Genomic DNA, 23,761 nt, shown 5'->3' on the forward strand with positions numbered 1-23,761 from the left:
ACTATAACCAGTCAACTAAATCAGAGGTACCAGATCCAACCAGCCACAGAGTGTCACGACTCAGCACACTGGTTTTGTGTAGTTGTTTGTTACACTATATGTTCCAATAGTTCATTGCTCTGCATCTACAGCATGAAGTGCATAATGATATTGTCTGTATGCTAGAGGAGGAGCCGTCTCTTTGTATCCTGAAGCCATAACCCAGTCATTCTTTGGCCTGGGGCAGAACCAGGGTGGTCCCCCTTCAGCAGTGCAAGCAGGCCTTAGAGGGGTAGTGAAAATTGTTGGAGAGGAATGGAAGGGGGCATAGGAAGGGTCCCAACAGGTAGGAGGGGGTTAAGGGATCAAGGGATAGTGGGGAAGTGGTGGGGTAGCCAAACCTTGCAGGCCACGGTGTAGGGGCAGTTCTTTCCAAAGCCCAGGGGAGGTGAAATAGTGCGTACTACTGTGTACATCTCCTTATAGTGAATCCTTCCACTGGAAAGAACATATATTTCTGTAGTTAACAATAAACACAGAGATTCAGCTTTGCTGGAGTTTACTAGAGCTGGATTGCCACCATTGTCCTAACAAGAACCCGGAGAGCAGAGCATCAGGACATATCGGACAACAATTAGGCAAATATGCAATACAATTCATTTTGTGAAATGGTTAAGGCCATATGGTGGTATTTGTAAGTAGTTGGGTGAAACATTAGAATAACATTAAAATAGTAAATAATTCCTACACATGCTGTATAACATATGTGCTGTGCTGCTACTTTGTATGTGTTAGTATGTGTTGTTGGGCCTCAGACTTACCAAGCAGCTCGGTCGTATTCACCCCAGATACGAACAAACTCATCCAGATGATGAGGCCCCAAGATGGAAGAATCCCGGGTGAGGTACTCAAAGTTGTCCATGATCACAGCCACAAACAGATTCAGCATCTGAACAGTGATTAGAGGAGGTCATAGACAAGGAACTGCAATAGATGTACATGAAAGGGAATATGTATGCATGTAAGTGTCTCCTTCAACTTCTTCCTCTCATTTCTGGTAAGAGACGGTCTCCTAGAGTAGGACTCATAGAGTAGGACAGTAGGACTCTTAGAGTAGGACTCTTACCAGAAATGAGCTGAAGAAGATGAAGGAAACAAAGTAGAAGTAGGCAAACTCAGTTCCACAGCGCTCCTCATGGTCTGACGTTAGAGCTAAGGGGTCTGGCTCACACTTCTGCCCCCCTAAACATGACAGCATGATCTCCTGCCACGACTCCCCCGTGGCACTCCTGCAGGCAGACAGCAGTGTGTTGTTCAGAGACTGAGCCTTAGTTAGCCACTGTGTGACACATGCAGGATATCCTACTGTACCTGAATAGCAACATCAGAGCACCAAAGAAGGTTTTGAAGTTGTTGTGTTGGTTGATGTGAGTCTCTTCATCCAGTCTGATGTTTCCAAAAACCTTGAGGAATATTCAAATCAAATCAAATTGTATGGGTCGTGTACACATACGCCATGCCTATGTTTATAGCTCCAACAGTGCAGTAATACCTAACAATACAAAATAATACACAAATTCCAAATATATATCAGAAATATCAGAACGAGCCATGTCAGAGTCGTTAACAAAAATATAAACGCAACATGTAAAGTGTTGGTCCCATGTTTCATGAGCTGAGATAAAAGATTCCAGACTTTTTACATATGCACAAATTTGTTTACATCCCTGTTAGTGAGCATTTCTCCTTTGCCAAGATAATCCATCCACTTGACAGGTGTGGCATATCAAGAATCTGATTAAACAGCATGATCATTACACAGGTGCACCTTGCTCTGGGGCCAATAAAAGGCCACTCTAAAATGTGCAGTTTTGTCCCAAAACACAATGCCACAGATGTCTAATGTTTTGAGGGAATGTACAATTGGCATGCTGACTGCAGGAATGTCCACCAGAGCTTTTGCCAGAGAATTGAATGTTAATTTCTCTACCATAAGCCACCTTCAAAGTTGTTTTAGAGAATTTGTTAGTATGTCTAACCGGCCTCACAACCACAGACCACTTGTAACCACGCCAGCCCAGGAACTCCACATCCGGCTTCTTCACTTGCGGGATTGTCTGAGACCAGCCACCCGGACAGCTGATGAAACTGAGGATTTCTGTCTGTAAAAAGCCCTGATTGGCTGGGTTTAGCTCCCCAGTTGGTGGGCCTGGCTCTCAAGTGGGTGGGCCTATGCAAAATCCATAGATTAGGACCTAATGAATTTATTTCAATTGACCGATTTTGTTATATGAACTGTAGCTTGTTGCATGTTGCGGTAATATTTTTGTTCAGTATATAATGGTGTGTATAGACAGTATGGACAGTATATGAATAGAGACGATTCATGAGATATATCTTGTGCTATATGCAGAACCGACACATTCACACCATGCAATGACGAACCAAGAAAGTGGCAGAATAGATCAAGCGTGTGAGCAACACCTTACCTGCATTCCGATGATTGCATATATGAAGAAGAGCATGGCAATGAGCAGACAGACGTAGGGGAGAGCCTGAAAGAGAAACCCTGTGTCATGATAAACTAACAGTACCAGACGTTACACACACACACACCTGGCTTCAGTCTTAAGTGTCTCTTTCCAGTGCTGTACTGTATTGTGAGTGGAGCTGACCTTAAAGGACTGGACAAAGGTCCAGAGCAGGATGCGGATGGTGTAACCCTGCCTCAACAGCTTGATCAGTCGAGCAGCTCGGAACAGCTTCAGGAAACCCATGTTGAAGGTCTCAATTGACTAAAGGGAGATGAGAGAGACACTCGCACTATATATGACGTTTATTTACAGTACACTGCATAGAAATTGCAACGTAATCAGCCACTGACTGATATTCAGTCATGCTTTTTTACCTGCAGGTCCACCACTATTTCTGTGATGCTGCCCAAAACCGTGATGAAGTCAAATATATTCCAAGTGTCTCGAAAGTAGTTCTGGAAAAGAGAGGAAAACATCCATACTTCAGTCAGTAGATGTTAGCAGCATTGCACACAGCATCAGATCATGATGTTATGGGCAGTACAGATGTAGGATCTTCATTTGAGCCAGTTTGCTACAGGAGGAAAATAGGAACAGGAAATGTGAATTATTATGTGGATTATAATTAATGGGCATTTTTGTAGGGGTTGATACATTTTTCGTTAGGGAAAAATCAAGTCTGAAATTAGAAACTTTAGAAGCCTTTTTAAAACTCAAGTACACTACAAGTTTGCATTTCCTGCCACGCAGGAAAAGTCTCAGCAAGAAACTTCTCAAATGAAGATCCTACATCTGTAAGTTTAAACTGTTTCCTCACCAGAAAGCCAAATGCCATGATCTTGAGGACACACTCCACAGAGAAGAGCACAGTGAAGGCTGTGTTCAGGTGTTTCAGCACAGCCTCGTACACTGGTGGGGCTGAGTAATACTACCACCACATAGGAGAGCGAAAGAGAGAGACACCATTAAACACAATAGGAATTACTCCAAATTACTGGGATGCACAGATAACCCCAAATGACACAATGAACCCAAACACACACCATCTTGCTCAACCACCATGCAACTATAGAACTATAGCCACAGGTTAATGGCAGATTCCCTCTGATACGTAAATAGCGAAACATTGAGCAGAGCTGAGGCTAAAAGGAGTAATTCATCTGAGTTGTACAGGCAGAGTTAATGAGGGCATGTTAAATACTAGCAGGTGGACATAGATCAATATTTAATAAAGGCTGAGTCATCCTCTTCTCTGTCTGATGGCTCTCTCCCTCTGTCTGACCGAAGGCTTTTTCTCTGAATAAATGAAATGCTCACGGGATGGAAAAAACCCAGACCGTTAGCTAGAGCCCAGCACAGGGTAGAGGGACATGCATCTTACAACCCAATCAGCTACAGCAGAGGTGTCAAATACATTTTGCCACGATGGCCAAATTCGGTCTTCAACGAGGCCCGGAGGGGCGCACTGAAAATTGGTTATATTTCCTCTGCGTCAAAATCTGCAACAGCTGGTCCTCTAGATAATTTGCTAAATATAGTCCCCCCCCTTGCAGGCCAGATGTTTGACACCCCTGAGGTACAGCAACAGGCTCCATAATACCTTCTGCACCACAGGGACTGCTATTAGGCTTTATAAATGGGATTAGTTCAGCATATGGGTCAGGTTGTACATTAGAGATAATGAACAAGGTGTAAATGAATGTACTGTTTGTATACGATCATTATCCACACCTTCATCATCAGGACAATGGTGTTGAGTGCAATCATGGCCAGCACGGTGTACTCAAAGGAGGGGGAGACCACAAAGTGCCAGAGGCGGTACTGGAACGTCTGTCTGTTCTGAGGCATGTAGCGGGTCAGGGGTTTGGCACTTATGGCAAAGTCAATGCAAGCCCTCTGTAAGGGAAAACACACAAGAAATAAAGTTGAAGAACAGTTTGTTGTGCAGGAAATAGCCTGGGATTAAGTACAGTATGTAGCAGCTAGCTCTGGGAAAGTCCTTATAGTTGATCCTTGAAGTAGACACATTGCTATGTGGACTGCTGGGAACATTCTGGTCAGTGTCGGCTGAGGGATACCTGGTGGGAGAGACTTTGTGTCTGAAGGGGAACTCTCACTATTCCTGTATATTTACCTAGTGTTTTCCATGAGTCAGTGTGCTCCTCTACGTAATCACCTGTCAAGACCGAGCAAGTTAAGTCTAAATGCACAGACGACGTCATTTTGATGCGTTTGCTACATTCTACCAGCAAACCAGATCACTAACACTTACACTGAGCTGGTGTGTTGTATGGTATCACTGGAAATTCTACATTTCAAATTGAATGTCTGTTACATTTCGTTTGGTTGAGGATTCTGTGTAAAGTGTGTGTGTGTGTGTGTGTGTGTGTGTGTGTGTGTGTGTGTGTGTGTGTGTGTGTGTGTGTGCGTGCGTGCGTGCGTGCGCGCATGCTTGTGTGTGTTGACTCAATCACCTCATTCTTCTCCAAGCTGCACTCCTCCATCATCTTGTCTCCCTGCTCCTGGAAGGTGATGATGATGAGAGCCACAAATATGTTGACGAAAAAGAAGGGGAAGACCACAAAGTAGATGACATAGAAGATGGACATCTCCATCCTGTTGCCCTGGCTGGGTCCTCTGTCCTCCTCTGTCACATCCACAGAGTGCTGCAGGACCCTGGACAGACACACAGATCACACTGTGCTCAGCACTGGACACCCACACTGACATTCTGAAGTATATTTCAGTCTAGCCTATGTACAGTTATGACATAGTGAGTAGTGTGTATGGAGAGTGAGACTTACTGTGGCCAGCCTTCCCCAGTGGAGACGGTGAACAGAGTGAGTAGGGCCCAGACTATATTGTCATAGTGAAAGTCATGTCTCCTCCACTCCCTCCTCTTCACCTCCTGCTTGTCTTTCTCATAGTTGATGTAGAAGCCCCTGATCGGACGAGACAGACACACAGTGTACAATGGACATTCAGTGGACAAAGAAACTAGAAAACATGACAATACTGTAGGTCTCCAATAGGTCTCCATCCACTTCAATTATGTTAGTGTTCTATAAGGCCCTATGCAGGCAGCTCAGCAGACACCTACTGGCAGTCCTTCTCTGTGTCTTTGGATCCGTCAGTGCAGTAGAAGAACTTCCCCTTGAACAGCTGCACAGCGATGACAGCGAAGATGAACATGAAGAGCTTGTAGACGATGAGGATGTTGAAGACGTTCTTCAGAGAGGTCACCACACAGTCAAACACTGCCTACACACAGACAGAGGACGAAGGATGAGGGAGGGCAATTAACAGCAAAAAAAGTCAGACATACGCTAAAACTGTAGGGGTTTATCTTTCGTACAGTTACCGATGTAGGATCTTAATTTGATCAACCTGTTGCAGGAGGACATTTAAAACATGTAGTTTATTTGAGATTTGAAAAGGCTTCTGAAGTTTGTAATTTACACTTTGAAATTTCAGACTTGATTTTCTCTAACGAAGAATTTAGCAACCACTACAAAAAATGTAATTCATTGTAATCCACATAATAATTAACATTTCCTGTTGCTGCAGGATTAGTTTCCTGCTGTAGCAAACTGGCTCAAATTAAGATCTTACATCTATAGTGTCTGATTTGTTGAGGGTGACTTCTAACTCAAGTGGTATAAATAGCATACAATTGTCCAAAATGATCCCAAACTGTTGTTGTGACATGACTGACTGGAAGAGTATTGTATTATTCTGTAGATCTTTATTTCACTTTACAGTCTCAGGATAATCAGGTCTATTGATTGCAGTTGTTCTGGTAGCACCTGACTGACGACCGTCCTGGTACACTCACAAAGTTATCAGTCTAACTCATTTCCTCCAGGTTTGACAGAGACACTCTTCCCCACAGCAGAAATTGAATGTGTGAGGTTTGGGAAATCAATTTGTGACTAAATGTTTTCATGATCAAACGCTCAGGTTTATCACCTAATCTTCTCTCTGACTGATTCTCTGCTTCATGGAAACCCTCTTGTGGAAACAGGTGTGACTAAATGGATGTAAAGTCATCACCACCTGTTTAACAGTGGCTTCTGCCCTCACCTGATACCATCATACCACACATAAACATTACCTCACCTTTGAACACCTTGATATGTCTCGTATGTAGTCTATCCCTCAGACTGGAGGAGGTGTAACAGTATAACTTTAGACCGTCCCCTCGCCCATACCCGGGCGCGAACCAGGGACCCTCTGCACACATCAACAACAGTCACCCACGAAGCATCGTTACCCATCGCTCCACAAAAGCCGCGGCCCTTGCAGAGCAAGGGGAACAACTACTTCAAGGTCTCAGAGCAAGTGACGTCACCGATTGAAACGCTATTTAGCGCGCACCACTAACTAAGCTAGCCGTTTCACATCTGTTACAGAGGCACGGTTAACATGGGAAGTAATCTCTGAGAAAAGGGTTACCTTGAGTTTCGGTAGTCTCTTGATGGTCTTCAGGGGCCTCAGGACGCGCAGCACCCGAAGAGACTTGATGGTTTTGATGTCCCGTCCTTTATTATTTCTACAAGTAGACACACGTAGAATGAAGAACCTGTTGAACTCACTTTAACACTGAGCTAACCATGTTACTTATTACAGGAGAGGTATTACTGTGCTTTACATTTCTGATTAGAAAGATACATGTACAGTGCCTTCAGAAAGTATTCATTACCCCTTGACTTATTCCACATGTTGTTCTGTTACAGCCTGAATTCAAAATGGATTTTTCTCACCCATCTACACAAAATACCTCATAATGACCAAGTAAAAACATGTTTTAGAAATGTTGACTAATTTATTGAAAATTCAACACAGAAATATCTCATTTACATAAATCCTCTACAGGATCGGTGTCCCTCGCGGGACGGTTGAGCTAACATGCGCTAATGTGATTTAGTCGCTATTACAGTAAATTATTCCCACCCCTGAGTCAATACTTTGTAGAAGCATGTTTGGCAGCGATTATAGCATTGAGTCGTCTTGGGTATGTCTGTATCAGCTTTGCACATCGGGAATCCTTGCAGATTTTCTCAAGCTCTGGTAAGTTAGATGGGATTCAAGTCTGGGCTTTGGCTGGGCCATTCAATGTCTCACTTTCTTGTTCTGAAGCCATTCCAGCGTTGCATTGGCTGTATGCTTGGGGTCATTGTCCTGTTGGAATGTAAATCTTCGCCACAGTTTAAGGTCATTTACACTCTGATGCAGGTTCTCATCAAGGATTTGCCTGTATTTGGACCCATTCATTGTTCTCTTTATCCTGACTAGTCTCCCAGTTCCTGCTGCTGAAAAGCATGATGCTGACACCCCCATGCCTCACGGTGGGGATGGTGTTAGAGGGTGAGGAGCTGTGCCTGGTTACCTCCAACTATCTGGCCTGAATGCGCTTTGCATTTAGGCCAAATAGTTACATTTTTGCCAGGTTGCTCAATTTGGTCTGACGGCCAGCTCTTGGCAGAGTCTGGTAGTTGCATATTTTTTTCATTTCCCAATGTTGGAGACCACTGTGCTCATGGAAACGTTCAACACTTTAGATTTTTTTAAACCCTTCCCCAGATATTTGCCTCATCACAATTATATCTCAGTTCATTGGACTTCATGGTATAGTCTCTTCTCTGACATACACTGTCAACTGTGGGACCTTACACTGAGTGTACAAAACATCAGGAACACCTCACTAATATTAAGTTGCACACTCTTTTGCACACAGAACAGCCTAAATTCATCAGGGCTTCTACTATCAAAAGCGTTCCACAGGGATGCTAGCCCGTGTTGACTCCAATGATTCCCACAGTTGGCTGGATGTTCTTTGGGTGGTGGACCATTCTTGATGCACACAGGAAACTGCTGAGCGTGAAAAACCAGCAGCATTGCAGTTCTTGACACCCTCAAACCAGTGTGCCTATCACCTACTACCATACCCCATTCAAAGGCACTTAAATATTTTGTCTTGCCCATTCACCCTCTGAATGGTACACATACACAATCCATGTCTCAATTGTCTCAAGGCTTAAAAATCATTCTTTAACATGTCTCATTCCCTTCATCTAAACTGATTGAAGTGGATTTAACAAGCATTGCTTTGGTTGTATGGATTTAGTGGATTTAACAAGTGATATCAATAGCTTTCACCTGGTCAGTCTATGTCATGGAAAGAGCAGGTGTATTTCTTTCTAAATCATATCCAAACAATTGATTTGGCCACAGGTGAATTCCACTAAAGTTGTAGTGGAATCTAAAGGATGATCTAAGGAAATTGGATGCATCTGAACAGTGGGTTAACTGCCTTGTTCAAGGGCAGAATGACAGATTTTTACCTTGTCAGCTCGGGAATTCGATCGAGCAACCTTTCAGTTACTGGCCCAACGCTCTAACCACTAGGCTAACCTGCCGCCCCATGAATACTTTGTGAAGGCACTCTATGTAATGAACTATAGAGGACACATAGAATCCTGTTGAAGAGAGCAGAAGGAAAGGAAGTGAAGAAAGTGTTTACCCCAGCACATTCCTGGCAGTCCCACAGCAAACACAATCCACAGGAGCAGAGGACGACAGAGAGAAAAACACGGATGCTGAACATGTATATCTCAGGATGGAAGAAACATGTATATCACAAAACGGAGTGAAACACAGTGCTATACTACAGTGGCAGTATACACTGGTAATGTACACTACACAGGAAGTTATAAACTATGCAAGGTCACATGACTCACGTGAGGGCGAAGGCAACCAGAGCTCCGACCACCACGATAAAGTCTAGAATGTTCCACAGGTCCCGGAAGTAGGAGCCGTCATGGAGAATCAAGCCCTGGTCTATCATCTGTCAAAAAATACATCTTGTTAAATGATTTGAAAACAGAACTGTGCTAAATATTTGCATTTGCCTCACTGTTAATTAGCTAAATACAATATATTCTGTCTATCTGACGTTACATTTTCTTGGGACTAACAGTTTATGCCAAACATGTTCATGTACCTTCTGTCCAATCCAACTGACTCTGCTACCGTATGGTATGACCTATAGCATGTCAATATGACATCATTTGGTGATGTTTTAATACAGGATCCTTGCTGATTGAATTAAGAATACTGTATTTTTGTTCTATTAACTTGTTCTATAACTCACCTTTATTATCATTTCAAAGGTAAAGACACCTGTGAACACGTAGTCAAAGTAACGCAAAACCTGTGGGGTAAAAAGTAGACAAAAAAATTAACACATCCATTACAAAACTGGACTCCAGGGGATGAGGAAGAACATTTCATTCCTTGCCATTAACATTAGAGGAGATCAGAGAGAGACAGATCAGAGAGAGACAGATCAGAGAGAGACAGATCAGAGAGAAACTGATCAGAGAGAGACAGATCAGAGAGAGACAGATCAGAGCGAGACAGATCAAAGAGAAACTGATCAGAGAGAGACAGATCAGAGCGAGACAGATCAGAGAGAAACTGATCAGAGAGAGACAGATCAGAGCGAGACAGATCAGAGAGAAACTGATCAGAGCGAGACAGATCAGAGAGAGACAGATCAGAGAGAGACAGATCAGAGCGAGACAGATCAGAGAGAAACTGATTAGAGAGAGACAGATCAGAGAGAGACAGATCGAGACAGATCAGAGAGAGACAGATCAGATAGAAACTGATCCGAGAGAGACAGAGAGAGAGACAGATCAGAGAGAGAGACTGAGAGCTTCTGCTTAATGTGTTGCATCTGTTCTTCACCGCTGAACTGGGGACAGATTGCCCTTTTAGGAAACCAACTTCTCTCTATAATGGTCACACTGATTAAGTTGAACCGGAGGGAATTCTATTTCTATTTCAGACTTTGGAAGATGATGCTTTCAAGTGGAGCCCTTCTCCGCTGATGGATTTCTGCTTTGATTAGCTTCTTAGCGTGTCACCAGGCCCATTGCATTCCCAACTCGATTTGCATCAATCAGCAACATCCAGAGAAGCCCCACCCCATCAAGTCACCATGGGAGACCTTCACAAAGCAATTAACGTAATGTTTTCTTTCAGTCTTCCAGCTGCTCAGCTAGGACAGGGCCTGATATGAGACCCCAGGCACACATTCCCAATGATTTGTTTTTTACCTCAAGGAACGTCTGCAACGAAGTACAAAACAATGGCATCGCCAATAGAAATGCTGCAGAATTCCAGATTGTACTAGATTGACACTGTTTGTGCTATCTGTCTGATTTGTAGTCGTATGAAGAGCCTAAACCAGAGGTGGGAGTAGGGAGTGTGATGTGATAATTCTATACCCCCCATCACCCTCCTCTATCTGGCTCTTCAGTGTGAGCAGAGAGTGACAACTCTAATATTGCTGTCCCCCTGTGAGATCAGCGATACTCAGAGACAGCGTCAAGCACAGACGCAGACACAATCCCCGTCACGAGTGTGCGCTTGCACTCACGGTATGCTGTGAGAAGATAGTACAGCACAGGGAAACTAAGCCAAACAAAAGCAATCACACGTCAAAGACAATAGCCTAACCACCATTGTGGAGAAGGACTGTTAGAACAATGAGGCTCAAGGTCAGAGAGGAAAACAGCCATCTGTTGAGTCCATGTAAAGCCCAGTGACCAGACTGGCTCTTACTTTGTTCCAGTCGGAGGTGGCTGAAACGGGGTCCTCTGCAGCGAGGGCGATACTGCTGGCAGCGATCACCAGCAGGATGCACATCTCAAAGTAACGCAGGTTCACCACATAGTGACAGGCCCGGCGGATCCTAGAGATGGAACAGAGGACACAACCACTCTGACTGAGAAACAGAGACAGCTGACAGAGCAGGACTGAAATGGGTGTTGTGTCTACCTCTATCATGCCTGTGTTTGATGGTGAGGATGGGGGTTTTAAGATGATGGTGAGGATGAGGGTTTTACGATGATGGTGAGGATGATGGTTTTAAGATGCTGGTAGGGATGATGGTGTTAGGATGATGGTGTTAGGATGATGGTGTTAGGATGATGGGAGGGATGGTGGTGTTAGGATGACGGTAGGGATGAGGGTGTTAGGATGACGGTAGGGATGAGGTTGTTAGGATGATGGTAGGGATGAGGATGTGAGGATGATGTTAGGGATGATGGTGTTAGGATGACGGTAGGGATGAGGGTGTTAGGATAAGGGTAGGGATGAGGGTGTTAGGATAAGGGTAGGGATGATGGTGTTAGGATGCCGGTAGGGATGATGGTGTTAGGATGACGATAGGGATGAGGGTGTTAGGATAAGGGCAGGGATGAGGGTGTTAGGATGATGGTAGGGATGATGTGTCAGGATGATGGTAGGGATGAGGGTGTAAGGTTTAAGGTAGGGATGAGGGTGTTAGGATTACGGTAGGGATGATGGTGTTAGGATGACAGTAGGGATGATGGTGTTAGGATGACGGTAGGGATGATGGTGTTAGGATGACAGTAGGGATGAGGGTGTTAGGATGACGGTAAGGATGAGGGTGTTAGGATGATGGTGGTGATGATGGTGTTAGGATGATGGTAGGGATGAGGATGTTAGGATGATGGCAGATATGATGGTGTTAGGATGACGGTAGGGATGAGGGTGTTAGGATGACGGAGGGATGAGGGTGTTAGGATGACGGAGGGATGAGGGTGTTAGGATAAGGGTAGGGATGATGGTGTTAGGATGACGGTAGGGATGAGGGTGTTAGGATGATGGTAGGGATGAGGGTGTTAGAATGACGGTAGGGATGAGGGTGTTAGGATGAGGGTAGGGATGAGGGTGTTAGGATAATGGTAGATATGATGGTGTTAGGATGACGGTAGGAATGAGGGTGTTAGGATGACGGAGGGATGAGGGTGTTAGGATAAGGGTAGGGATGATGGTGTTAGGATGCCGGTAAGTATGATGGTGTTAGGATGATGGTAGGGATGAGGGTGTTAGGATGATGGTAGGGATGATGGTGTTAGGATGACGATAGGGATGAGGGTGTTAGGATAAGGGCAGGGATGATGGTGTTAGGATGACGGTAGGGATGATGGTGTTAGGATGACGCTAGGGATGAGGGTGTTAGAATGATGGAAGGGAGGATGGCATTAGGATGATGTAATAGGAGGAGCAGAGAAGAGCAGAGGGAGACTTACGGATTGTCAGGTTTGAAGATGAACATACTGTCAGGTGTGACAGTATTGACTGGGTTGGCCACCTCTTCCTCGTTCTTCTCAGGCTTGGACGCCTCCACATCTTTACTGTTGCCTGGAAGAGGTGGATAATGTGGGTGGCTACTCTGATTGTGGTACCATGCTGTGATATCAGGGGTATCTCCTACCCCGCATGAGATAAAGGCTTTCATACACCTCTCAGCAGAACTATGGAATGTGATTAGAGTACACTGAATGTAAAATAAGGACACCCTTGATGGTGTTACCTGTGATGGGGGTGAGCTCTAGTGACAACTGGACATCGGTCACCTCGATGACGATACTGGAACTCAGAGGGGACTGGTTCAGAGTGGTGGCATTGCTATCGGTCTCACTGTCTCCTGTGGGGCCCTCTGGTAGCGCCAGAACTGCAGCCTGAGATGGCTGCAGGGTGGGTGGATCTGACTGTAGACCCTCCTCCCTGTTCTGCAGCTCAGGACCCCCAGTCTGATCATGGTCCCTCTGTCTGTGGAAGAGCAGAGGGACAAGGAACAACATCCAGACTCTGAGTCTGGATTCACTGGGGATTTGTTGTATTTAGGGCACCCTGAAGTCTGATACATTGACAATTGGAGAATACTGACTATTAACACTTTACAAACAAAGTCTACAGAATACTATACAAACAGTCTACTATGCATTGAATTAATAGAGCTAGCTGTACATCAGTGTGAGCTCTTCCTCACCTGTGTTCAGCCTCCCTGGTCTTGGAAGGTTGGCTGGTTTCTCCCTTGTTACCGTCTTTCCTCACCTCCTCCACTGGGTCCTCTGGGGTCTTCCTCTCCATGCTGACAGAGCGACTGCTGCCCTCCGCCTGAGGTGAGTCCAGGCCTCTGGCCCCAGCCTGAGCCTCACAATGCCCTGTGCCCTGTGGCCTCCTGAGCCTCATGCCTTCCATGTCAGTGGTCAGGGTGTCACCAGCAGGAGGGCGGAACTTACGCACCGCTCTCTGCCTTCTCTCCCCATTCAACCAGGGGCTCCTGCGGCCATTGAAGCCTTGGTGGCAGTGGTTGGGGATGCCACGCTTGCCCTCTGGGCATGGCTCAGATTCTGTAGGCTCCGGTATGAACACAGCTGTGGACGTGGGGGGGTCAGGCAGGGGCGTGTCAGTGGGATCGGGTGGCTCTGGTAAAGGGCTGGATAAGTGGGGCTCAGGGACACCCATGGACAGGGCTGGTTCCTCTAGGGGCATCTCCATGGGCTTTGGGGGCTTAGCTGTGAAGTCCTTAGGGTCAGCCGTGGGATCAGCCAGCTTCAGGCTGCCTGTGGGTGTGCCTGTTGCTTTGAGGTGGTGGGGACAGCCAGGGGGCGCTTCCTGCTCCTCACTGGGGTTGCTGAAGAGAATCTCTCGGCTGGACATCTGCCGGTGCCTGCGCAGTTGGCTGGTTCTCTGCTCCCACACAGACATGGTCATCCGTCTACTCCTCTCCCTCCTGGACATGAAAGAGTTAGAGGAATTCAGTGGCGGGCATGGGGGCCCTTCGGCGAGGCTCTCAGCCTCCTCCAGAGAGTAGGCAGGCCGGCTCCTGTGTATCGCTCTTTTCCTATACAGGTAGGGTCTCCTCCTCCTGCTGGGAGAGAGGACAACAACACTGTCAGGATGAGTAGTAAGGGAGATAGCAACACAGTACTCTATAGCAGTGATATACACTGAATGCTGCAAGTGCTATTCTTCATTTGAAACCAATTCCAAAATGTGCAAGAATTGCTTTTGAATTTCTTATGCTAGCTTGTATACAAATGTTTGTGAAACATACACTTATAAATAAAACATTAGTACAAAACCAGTGAGCAGTTGGAACACATTCGAGAAAAGGCAATCTAGTCTGATTTTCAAAGCTTGGTAAATAAGATGCTGCATTTTTATTAAGCATTTAGAAGGGAAAACAATTTACTGGATCAATGAAGATGTTATGTGGTAAATTAAGCAAAATGTAACTAGGAAGTTATAATAACTACAGTATAATGAAAGTGGGAGATGTGGAACTGATATAAAATGCAGAGCCAAATACTGTAAGATTCTGGAAGTAAAACAAGGAATGCAATAAAATGAGAATAGAAGATTTACCCAGTTAAGAAAATCAGGCAGTTTGTTTTGAAATTGAAATGAACAGACAGTATTAATACTTACTCGTACTTGTACTCTTGTGTGGTCCGTGTTATCAATAAGCGATTGGTTGAAAACAAGACATTAGTGCTTTTGTGAGCAGAGACAAAACAGAGCCTGAGACACAGTCCAAAACGCAAGACTCTACAGAGGCCATTGTCAATTTGAATGGACAGTATCAGTATGTACATCTACTGTATTTCTGTATAGACACAATCATTATTCTCTGTTTTACCAGGTAGTAAAATCCTTATGAATTATTCAACCAAATGAATGATGCCTAAATGTTTTGGCGTGTGCCTCGAGGAAAGCAAAGCACAACATGACAAACAGGATGGTCGCAGTATTAGAACAATGAGAACAACATTAACATCAACAGGTGCAACATATAACATATTCAGGAAGTACGACAAGTTAAAGACATTCAGAGATACAGTATGGTACAGGAATAAAACACAGAAATGGCCTTCATTGGCACAAACATAGCAAAGACAGATTGTTTAGGCAAAGCAAACATGTCAGTTTGCATTATGCGCGCAGCTCTCGTCCCCAAAGTTGTGCCAGGGTCACATTGTCATTGGTCATGCTGGTCAGAGAGAGACATGCACCCTCTGCTCCCCAAAGGGCAGAAGTCACAGACAAGCTACAACCCTTTTCACTTCGTCAACATCATCATCATCATGCTCTGAAAGTCAGTTGTGCAAGAGCCCCAGGAAGATAGACGGTCAAAACATTTCACCCCAAACAACACAGACATGATGCAATACAACCAAAGTTCAAGACTCTTCTCCAAACACAGACGCCGGGATACTCTATGTTATTTAAATCTCATCAATGTGATTCGACAAGTGCCTGACCCTGAATATGTCAGAAGGTTTATATTAAGGGACCCTGCAAAAATCACAGATCCATCCCTACACCTCAAACTGGATGAATCTAGACAAATATTTACTTTCTTAATTCTGCACAAAGCAATGAATAGAACTGGTTATATTTGTAGCATCCACCAAAGCTCCGCTAACATCTACTCCTGCTGTACTAACGTAATGCCAAGGAGAACAAATGCTGCACAGCATGAGACCAACATTTTTAACCATCAAACGTTTAAAAATGCCTTTTTCCGCTCATGTGGTTTGAATGCCCATGCAATATGCTGTTCATTTTCAACATGCACACTATATCTCTATGGAGCTAGAAGCAGAGCTACCATGTCAGTCAGCGCCATCTTGCCAGCATAGTGTGTCCCCATCTTGCCAGCATAGTGTGTCCCCATCTTGCCAGCATAGTGTGTCCCCATCTTGCCAGCATAGTGTGTCCCCATCTTGCCAGCATAGTGTGTCCCTATCTTGCCAGCATAGTGTGTCCCCACCTTGTAACATAGTATGTCCCCATCTTGTAACATAGTGTGTCCCCATCTTGTAACATAGTGTGTCCCCATCTTGCAACATAGTGTGTCTCCATCTTGTAGTATAGTGTGTCCCCATCTTGTAGTATAGTGTGTCCCCATCTTGTAGTATAGTGTGTCCCCATCTTGTAGTATAGTGTGTCCCCATCTTGTAGTATAGTGTGTCCCCATCCTGTAACATAATGGGTCCCCATCTTGTAGCAAAGTGTGTGTCCATCTTGTAACATAGTGTGTCCATCTTGTAGTATAGTTTGTCCGCATCTTGTAGTATAGTGTGTCCCCATCTTGTAACATAGTGTGTCCCCATCTTGTAGTATAGTGTGTCCCCATCTTGTAACATAGTGTGTCCCCATCCTGTAACATTGTGTGTCCCCATCCTGTAACATAGTGTGTCCCCATCTTGTAACAGTGTGTCCCCATCTTGTAACATAGTGTGTCCCCATCTTGTAACATAGTGTGTCCCCATCTTGTAACATAGTGTGTCCCCATCTTGTAGTATAGTGTGTCCATTTTGTAACATAGTGTTTCCCACTTGTAACATTGTGTGTCCCCATCCTGTAACATCGTGTGTCCCCATCTTGTAACAGTGTGTCCCCATCTTGTAACATAGTGTGTCCCCATCCTGTAACATAGTGTGTCCATCTTGTAACATAGTGTTTCCCACTTGTAACATAGTGTGTCCACATCCTGTAACATAGTGTGTCCCCATCTTGTAACATAGTGTGTCCCCATCTTGTAGTATAGTGTGTCCATCTTGTAACATAGTGTTTCCCACTTGTAACATAGTGTGTCCACATCCTGTAACATAGTGTGTCCCCATCTTGTAACAGTGTGTCCCCATCTTGTAGTATAGTGAGTTCCCATCTTGTAGTATTGTGTGTCCCCAATCTTGTATTGTGTGTCCACATCTTATAGTATTGTGTGTCCCCATCTTGTAGAATAGGGTGTCTCCATCTTGTAGAATAGTGTGTCCCCATCTTGTAACATAGTGTGTCCCCATCTTGTAACATAGTGTGTCCCCATCTTGTAGTATAGTGTGTCCCCATCTTGTAGTATAGTGTGTCCTCATCTTGTAGTATAGCGTGTCCTCATCTTGTAGTATAGCGTGTCCTCATCTTGTAACATAGTGTGTCCCCACGCTATGCTACACCATGTGCATGTACATGCATTTCCACCAGACAGACTGGGAGTCCTGTATGTTCTGTGAGGCAGACCATCCATATAGGAAATCAATATTGTGAGCTTTGATTAAATAACATTACTTTATGACTCATCTCTTGTAACCCAATTGGCTTGTTCAGATGTATGTATGTAACCCATACCATTCCCAATACTTGGTAATTCTTCTAAAAACATAATGCTAAAAACATAATGTCTTGTGAAAATGAGGGAGCCTAAGTACTGCAGTAAATTTCTCTCATGGGAATGATATAATAATTTTGATGCCAGTAATGCTGTCTCTATGACGATGGTATAGGCTCATCCCTGCAGATACTAGGAAGCCTGCTGGTAGCCATGGTGATATGAACTCATTATGAAGGTCTCTACGACTGTCTGGGGCTCCATAATACAGCTCCACTTACAGTAGCCTATACCTAGATCAAACTAACTAAATCAAGTAACCAGTAACACAAACTAGAATCAAATCTAGTTTAAACCTGGGGCTCTTATGCATTACAAGAGAAATTCCCCTGTCCTTTTGCAAAACCCTAATTCCAAGGCATAGCACTACGTAAGAAAACTGCACACAGTGAAACTTTCTCAGCCTCAATCCCTCTCGTCCTTTAATGTTGGCTGTTAGTACTGTTAGTTAGCAGTCTGTTTGAGTCCTGAGGGCGACAGAGAGGAAGGGGAACAGGCAGCAGGGGTACACACAACTTACTCTGATGACATCAGGGAAGACATGGCCCCTACTTCCTTTGCTTTCTGGAGAGCATGTTTCTGATTGAAAGCAGCCTCTTCGTCCTCTTCATCCTAAATATAAGATTGCATTGAACATTTTAGAAAATCACTGGTGTTGTTGAGAGCAGCTATCATCTTCAATTGTGAGAAGACTAGTACATTTTTGAAAGGAGGTTTGACCTTGGTTAGTTCCTGGGCATTGGCCAGATTGTCCACAGCGATGGCCAAGAAAACATTCAACAGCGTGTCTGGTCACAGTCATGTCAAGGACCTAAAACGATCAAATAATCTACAGAATCCACACATCTTACATACGCAGTAGGCAAAGTGGTTTTCTGGCTGAGAAAGGATACAGTTACCAAAGAGTGTGAGTACAATGAAGTATATGGAGGACCACATTCCTGACTTCACTCCTCCCTGGGAGCGGATCCCATTGTACATCACCTCATTCCAGTCTTCTCCTGTCAGAATCTAGATAAGACGTACCACACACCCCAACATTCAGACAGGATACACATGTAGATCTGTAGGTTCCTGACAATGTAAGATTTCCACATGCAAAACTTTGATTCCGGTCAATCATACGGATCGCTTCCTAAATCAAAAACACAAAAATCAAAACAATTGAGTTGGGCCAGACCTGAAATACAGTCATGATGGCTGCAGGAAAAGTATCAAAGTTTGTAGGAGTGTAGTCTTCAAAGATGAACCTGCATTGAAAGAGGAAGACCGAGAGGACATTGAGTTGAGCCAAGATTTTAAATGATTATTTCTTCCCAGACAGAGAAACCAGTTGTTGAATTTTCCTTTTCTGGGTAATAGAAGGGAAAGTTTTCCAAGGTCTGTTTAGTTTTCTGTATTCCAGTGGCCAGGCAATGTCTGTCTCTATGCACTGCATTCATTAAAGTGACAGTTTCCCCAGAAACGGTCCTTTACCCGTGGGAACATAGTGGCACAACAACTAAGACTAGATGTGTGACAGAATCTGCTAGGGCAAGACTGAGTCCTGTCAGGTTGTTTCTAAATGTGCAACAGGGGATGAAAATGTACACTGTAATATTACATTTATCACAAGAAGCATGACGGCATGATGACACAAACCAAACAATCAATTGTACTACATTCACTTTGATTACACTGACTGCCAGTGTCCATCATAGTTTGTGATTAGACTAGACCTGATAGACATGGAATGGTAGTTTGTTCTTGCCTCTACGGTACAGTACCTCAAATCAAATTTTATTAGTCACATACACATATTTAGCAGATGTTATTGCGGGTGTAGTGAAATGATTGTACCTGCCACCAAAGAGCTGCATGCCCAGCAGAGCAAAGACCAGGATGAAGAGGAAGAGGAGGAAAATGAGGCTGATGATTGATTTCATAGAATTCATCAGGGATACCACCAGGTTCCTCAGCGACGCCCAGTACCTGTCAATCGCAACCAACCAGAGGCGGGATTAGTTCCATTTTAATTCAGCCAAAATAAGAGACAATCAATTAATTAAAAATGTATCAATTTTGTTATTGTGAGAGTTAATTGATTTGCCACCAGCCTTGCAATGGACATATCTGCATATCTTACCCCTATCAACGTCACACCTATTGTAACGCTCGTCAAAATGGGTAGACCAAGGTGCAGCGTGATTTGGGTTCATCATAATTTATTTAAATGTGAACCAGCAACAAAACAATAAAGAGACACAAACAAACGTACAGCCTTGAAGGGCTCAAAAGCAACCGTACAAAAACAAGATCCCACAAACAACAGGTGGGAAAAGGCTGCCTAAATATGATCCCCAATCAGAGACAACGATAGACAGCTGCCTCTGATTGGGAACCATACCAGGCCAATATAGAAATACAAAAACTAGACTATACATAGAAATAATAAACTAGAACACCCCCCAGTCAGGCCCTGACCTACTCCACCATAGAAAATAAAGGCTTTCTATGGTCAGGACGTGACACCTATGTAACACCCAGCAACCTAAATCTAGGACATTGATACCTAGGTGCCAGTGCTTGCTAGCAGGTTGACGTTTATTGTCATGAATCTTGCCCTGGAGGCAGAACTGAGCGATTTCCGCTAGATGGGCCAGTTGCAATGTTGAAATTGGCTATTATCGTAAAGAATAATTAAAACAAAAATTACCCTTCATTTAATGTTAGGGTTAGGCATCCAGCAAGTTACCTTTTTGCAGAGCAGGCCTCCAAGGCAAAATTCAAGACAATAAATGCCAACCTGCTGCTTGCTGTGCGTTGCCTCATTGCATGCTGCAGGAATAATGTTATAAAGTAATAGGCAGGAGTAGTGAGTCCTTGGACTAACTTGGTGATCTTGAATATCCTCAGCAGACGGAGCGCACGCAGCACACTGATGCCAAAGGACATGCCAGGCCTGAAGAATCCCCACATCACCTCAAAGATGCTTCCCACTATCACCTGTTAACAGACCCAGTAACAATATACCTGACAGCTGAAACACACCAACAGCAGCCTTCAACATACAGTAAAAAGAGAGACAAAGATAAAGGATGTCTGTTTGCGCGTGAGTGCAGAGGTGACAGTTTTATATACTTGGTATACAGTGTCAGAAGTTGCTTTTTTCATAGCATGTTAGGATAATTTACGCTGCAGATCAGGAGAATTAGGTTAAGGTTAGGAAAAGGGTTAGGGTTAGTTAAAATAAAAAAATTATCCAGATGGGAATCAAACAAGCAACTTTTGACGTCACTTTGAGATAAGCTGTCTCCCGTCTAGCCATGACCAGAGGTGACAGAAACAGAGACATTAACTGCACTTCATTAACTAAATTATGCCCATCAGTGTTAATTTAATTAAGAAGTCTTTAAGTCACTGTCCAATGTTTTAAGTAAATAATTTCCTCTCACTCCCTCATAATGGGTGCAATGTTACAATCTATGTCCCTGTCTTTCCCTCTGGCATGTTCTCTCCATGTTGGTTAGGGATGAAGGAGAAAAATAAAAACTCACCCCGCAGTCGAAGCGATTGAAGGCGGAGTGGAAGTAGAGTCTGGGTCCCAGGCTGTACATCTTTAAACACATTTCAGTGAGAAACAGACCCAGAAAGAGGAACTCTGCATAGTCTGAAATACGAACAACAACAACCCTCATGAACACAGTAAGAAACAAACATCTCAAAGATTCACTTCACCAGACATTATTTATTTTGGATGGAGATGATGGTACGTACCGTGTGTGTGTGTGTGTGTGTGTGTGTGTGTGTGACTTACAGAGGAACACAGACAGCCAGTGGGGTTGGTTGTGATGGACGATGGCAACACAGAGTGTGTTGAGGGCCACCAGGCCCAGTACGGTCCAGTAGAAGATGTGTGTCTTCACCATGCGGCGGAGAGAGATCCGCAGCAGACGCTCCTTACGCTTCAAATAAGCGGTGGGTCCTCTCTTAGCACTCCTGATGCTGGCTCTGGTCATCGGGATGCCTAGAGGGGAGAGTCCAGTCAGGATCATAACTAAAATCACCCTAGTAGTAGAATGACAAATGCACATTTTCTTCTAGATCTTTTCTCTTTGAAACTTTTCACCTGCACAACAGAAACACTTTGTCCAGGCCTTCTCATCTATTTAGCTTAGCAACTGACTGTAACACGTAATGACGCCTGGAAATGATGAGCTGCCATTTCCAGTTTATTCCCAATACGCCAATGGCAATCTCCTCCTCTGTAATGAGTCTAATATGGAGGGGGTGCCTGCTGGCAGATCGTTCAACCATTCAGGATGTCAGTTACGAACCATTGTTCTTTTCAGTGGCTATGTACATACAGTACCAGTCAAAAGTTTGGACACACCTACAGTACTCATTAAAGGGTTGTTCTGTATTTGTACGATTTTCTACATTGTAGAATAATAGTGAGTACATCAAAACTATGAAATAACACATATGGAATCATGTAGTAACCAAAAAAGTGTTAAACAAATCAAAATATATTTTATCTTTGAGATTAAAATAGCCAATGCTTCATTGACAGATTTGCACACTCTTGGCATTCTCTCAACCAGCTTCAACTGGAATGCTTTTCCAACAGTCTTGAAGGATTTCCCATATATCCTGAGCACTTGTTGGCTGCTTTTCCTTCACTCTGCGGTTCCAACTCATCCCAAACAATCTCAATTGGGTTAAGGTTGTGGTATTGTGGAGGTCAAGTCATCTGATGCAGCACTCCATCACTCTCCTTCTAGGTCAAATAGCCCTTACACAGCCTGAAGGTGTGTTGGGCGATTGTCCTGTTGAAAAACAAATTATAGTCCCAATAAGCACAAACCAGATGGGATGGCGTATCACTGCAGAATTCTGTGGTAGCTATGCTGGTTAAGTGTGCCTTCAATTCTAAATAAATCACAGACAGTGTCACCAGCAAAGCACACCCACACCATCACACCTCCTTCTCCATGCTTCACAGTGGGAACCACACATATGGAAAGCATCTGTTCACCTGCTCTGCGTCTCACAAAGACAAGGCGGTTGGAACAAAAAAATCTCACATTTGGACTCATCAGACTAAAGGACAGATTTTCGCTGGTCTAATGTCCATTGCTCGTGCTTCTCGGCCCAAGCAAGTCTCTTCTTCTTATAGGTGTCCTTTAGTAGTGGTTTCTTTTCAGCAATTGGACCATGAAGGCCTGATTCATGCAGTCTTCTCTGAACAGTTGATGTTGAGATGTGTCTGTTACTTGTACTCTGTGAAGCATTTATTTGGTCTGCAATTTCTGAGGCTGGTAGCTCTAATGAATTTATCCTCTGCAGCAGAGGTAACTCTGGGTCATCCTTTCCTCTGGCGGTCCTCATGAGAGCCAGTTTCATCAAATCAAATTTTATTTGTCACATTCACCAAATACAACAGCTGTAGAAGTTACAGTGAAATGCTTACTTACAGGCCCTTAACCAACAATGCTTTAAGAAGTTTTAAGAAGTGTTAAGTAAAAAAAATAGCAGTAACAAATAATTAAACGGCAGCATTAAAAAAACAATAGCGGGGCTATAAACAGGGGGTACCGGTACAGAGTCAATGTGCGGGGGCACCGGTTAGTCAAGGTAATTGAGGTAATATGTACATGCAGGTAGAGTTAAAGTGACTATGCATATATAATAAACAGAGAGTAGCAGCAGTGTAAAAGAGGGGTCTGGGTAGCCCTTTGATTAGCTGTTCAGCAGTCTTATGGCTTGGGGGTAGAAGCTGTTAAGAAGCCTTTTGGACCTCGACTTGGCAATGTGGTACCGCTTGCCGTGCGGTAGCAGAGAGAAAAGTCTATAACTAGGGTGGCTGGAGTCTGACAATTTTCAGGGCCTTCCTCAGACACCGCCTGGTATAGAGGTCCTGGATGGCAGGAAGCTTGGCCCCTGTGATGTACTGGGCCATACACACTACCCTCTGTAGTGTCTTGCGGTCAGAGGCCGAGCAGTTGCCATACCAGGCAGTGATGCAACCAGTCAGGATTCTCTCAACGGTGCAGCTGTAGAACCTTTTGAGGATCTGAGGACCCATGTCAAATCTTTTCAGTCTCCTGAGGGGGAATAGGTGTTGTCATGCCCTCTTCACGACTGTCTTAGTGTGTTTTGACCATGATAGTTTGTTGGTGATGTGGACACCAAGGAACTTGAAGCTCTC

General features: G+C 44.2%; 1 protein-coding gene across 1 annotated transcript in view; it reads right to left on the minus strand.

Annotated features, from left to right (window-relative positions):
• The window catches only part of LOC139407631 (voltage-dependent R-type calcium channel subunit alpha-1E-like), a 138,791-nt gene that overhangs the window by 9,148 nt on the left and 105,882 nt on the right, over positions 1–23,761 (minus strand). Inside the window, exons 13-38 of the mRNA XM_071151463.1 lie at positions 21,368–21,577; positions 21,108–21,220; positions 20,444–20,556; positions 19,411–19,542; positions 18,752–18,821; positions 18,465–18,582; positions 18,292–18,359; positions 18,092–18,183; positions 13,384–14,268; positions 12,925–13,163; positions 12,641–12,752; positions 11,145–11,274; positions 9,667–9,726; positions 9,254–9,360; positions 6,969–7,065; positions 5,614–5,774; positions 5,318–5,455; positions 4,988–5,189; positions 4,245–4,409; positions 3,331–3,441; positions 2,888–2,968; positions 2,655–2,774; positions 2,469–2,534; positions 1,351–1,442; positions 1,106–1,268; positions 801–928 (exon numbers count right to left, since the gene is read on the minus strand). Coding sequence (XP_071007564.1) covers positions 801–928; positions 1,106–1,268; positions 1,351–1,442; positions 2,469–2,534; positions 2,655–2,774; positions 2,888–2,968; positions 3,331–3,441; positions 4,245–4,409; positions 4,988–5,189; positions 5,318–5,455; positions 5,614–5,774; positions 6,969–7,065; positions 9,254–9,360; positions 9,667–9,726; positions 11,145–11,274; positions 12,641–12,752; positions 12,925–13,163; positions 13,384–14,268; positions 18,092–18,183; positions 18,292–18,359; positions 18,465–18,582; positions 18,752–18,821; positions 19,411–19,542; positions 20,444–20,556; positions 21,108–21,220; positions 21,368–21,577 — 3,973 coding nt within the window. The remainder of the gene's footprint in view (positions 1–800; positions 929–1,105; positions 1,269–1,350; positions 1,443–2,468; positions 2,535–2,654; positions 2,775–2,887; positions 2,969–3,330; positions 3,442–4,244; positions 4,410–4,987; positions 5,190–5,317; positions 5,456–5,613; positions 5,775–6,968; positions 7,066–9,253; positions 9,361–9,666; positions 9,727–11,144; positions 11,275–12,640; positions 12,753–12,924; positions 13,164–13,383; positions 14,269–18,091; positions 18,184–18,291; positions 18,360–18,464; positions 18,583–18,751; positions 18,822–19,410; positions 19,543–20,443; positions 20,557–21,107; positions 21,221–21,367; positions 21,578–23,761) is intronic.

Source organism: Oncorhynchus clarkii, chromosome 4, assembly GCF_045791955.1.
Source record: "Oncorhynchus clarkii lewisi isolate Uvic-CL-2024 chromosome 4, UVic_Ocla_1.0, whole genome shotgun sequence".
NCBI classification, from domain to species: Eukaryota; Metazoa; Chordata; class Actinopteri; order Salmoniformes; family Salmonidae; genus Oncorhynchus; species Oncorhynchus clarkii.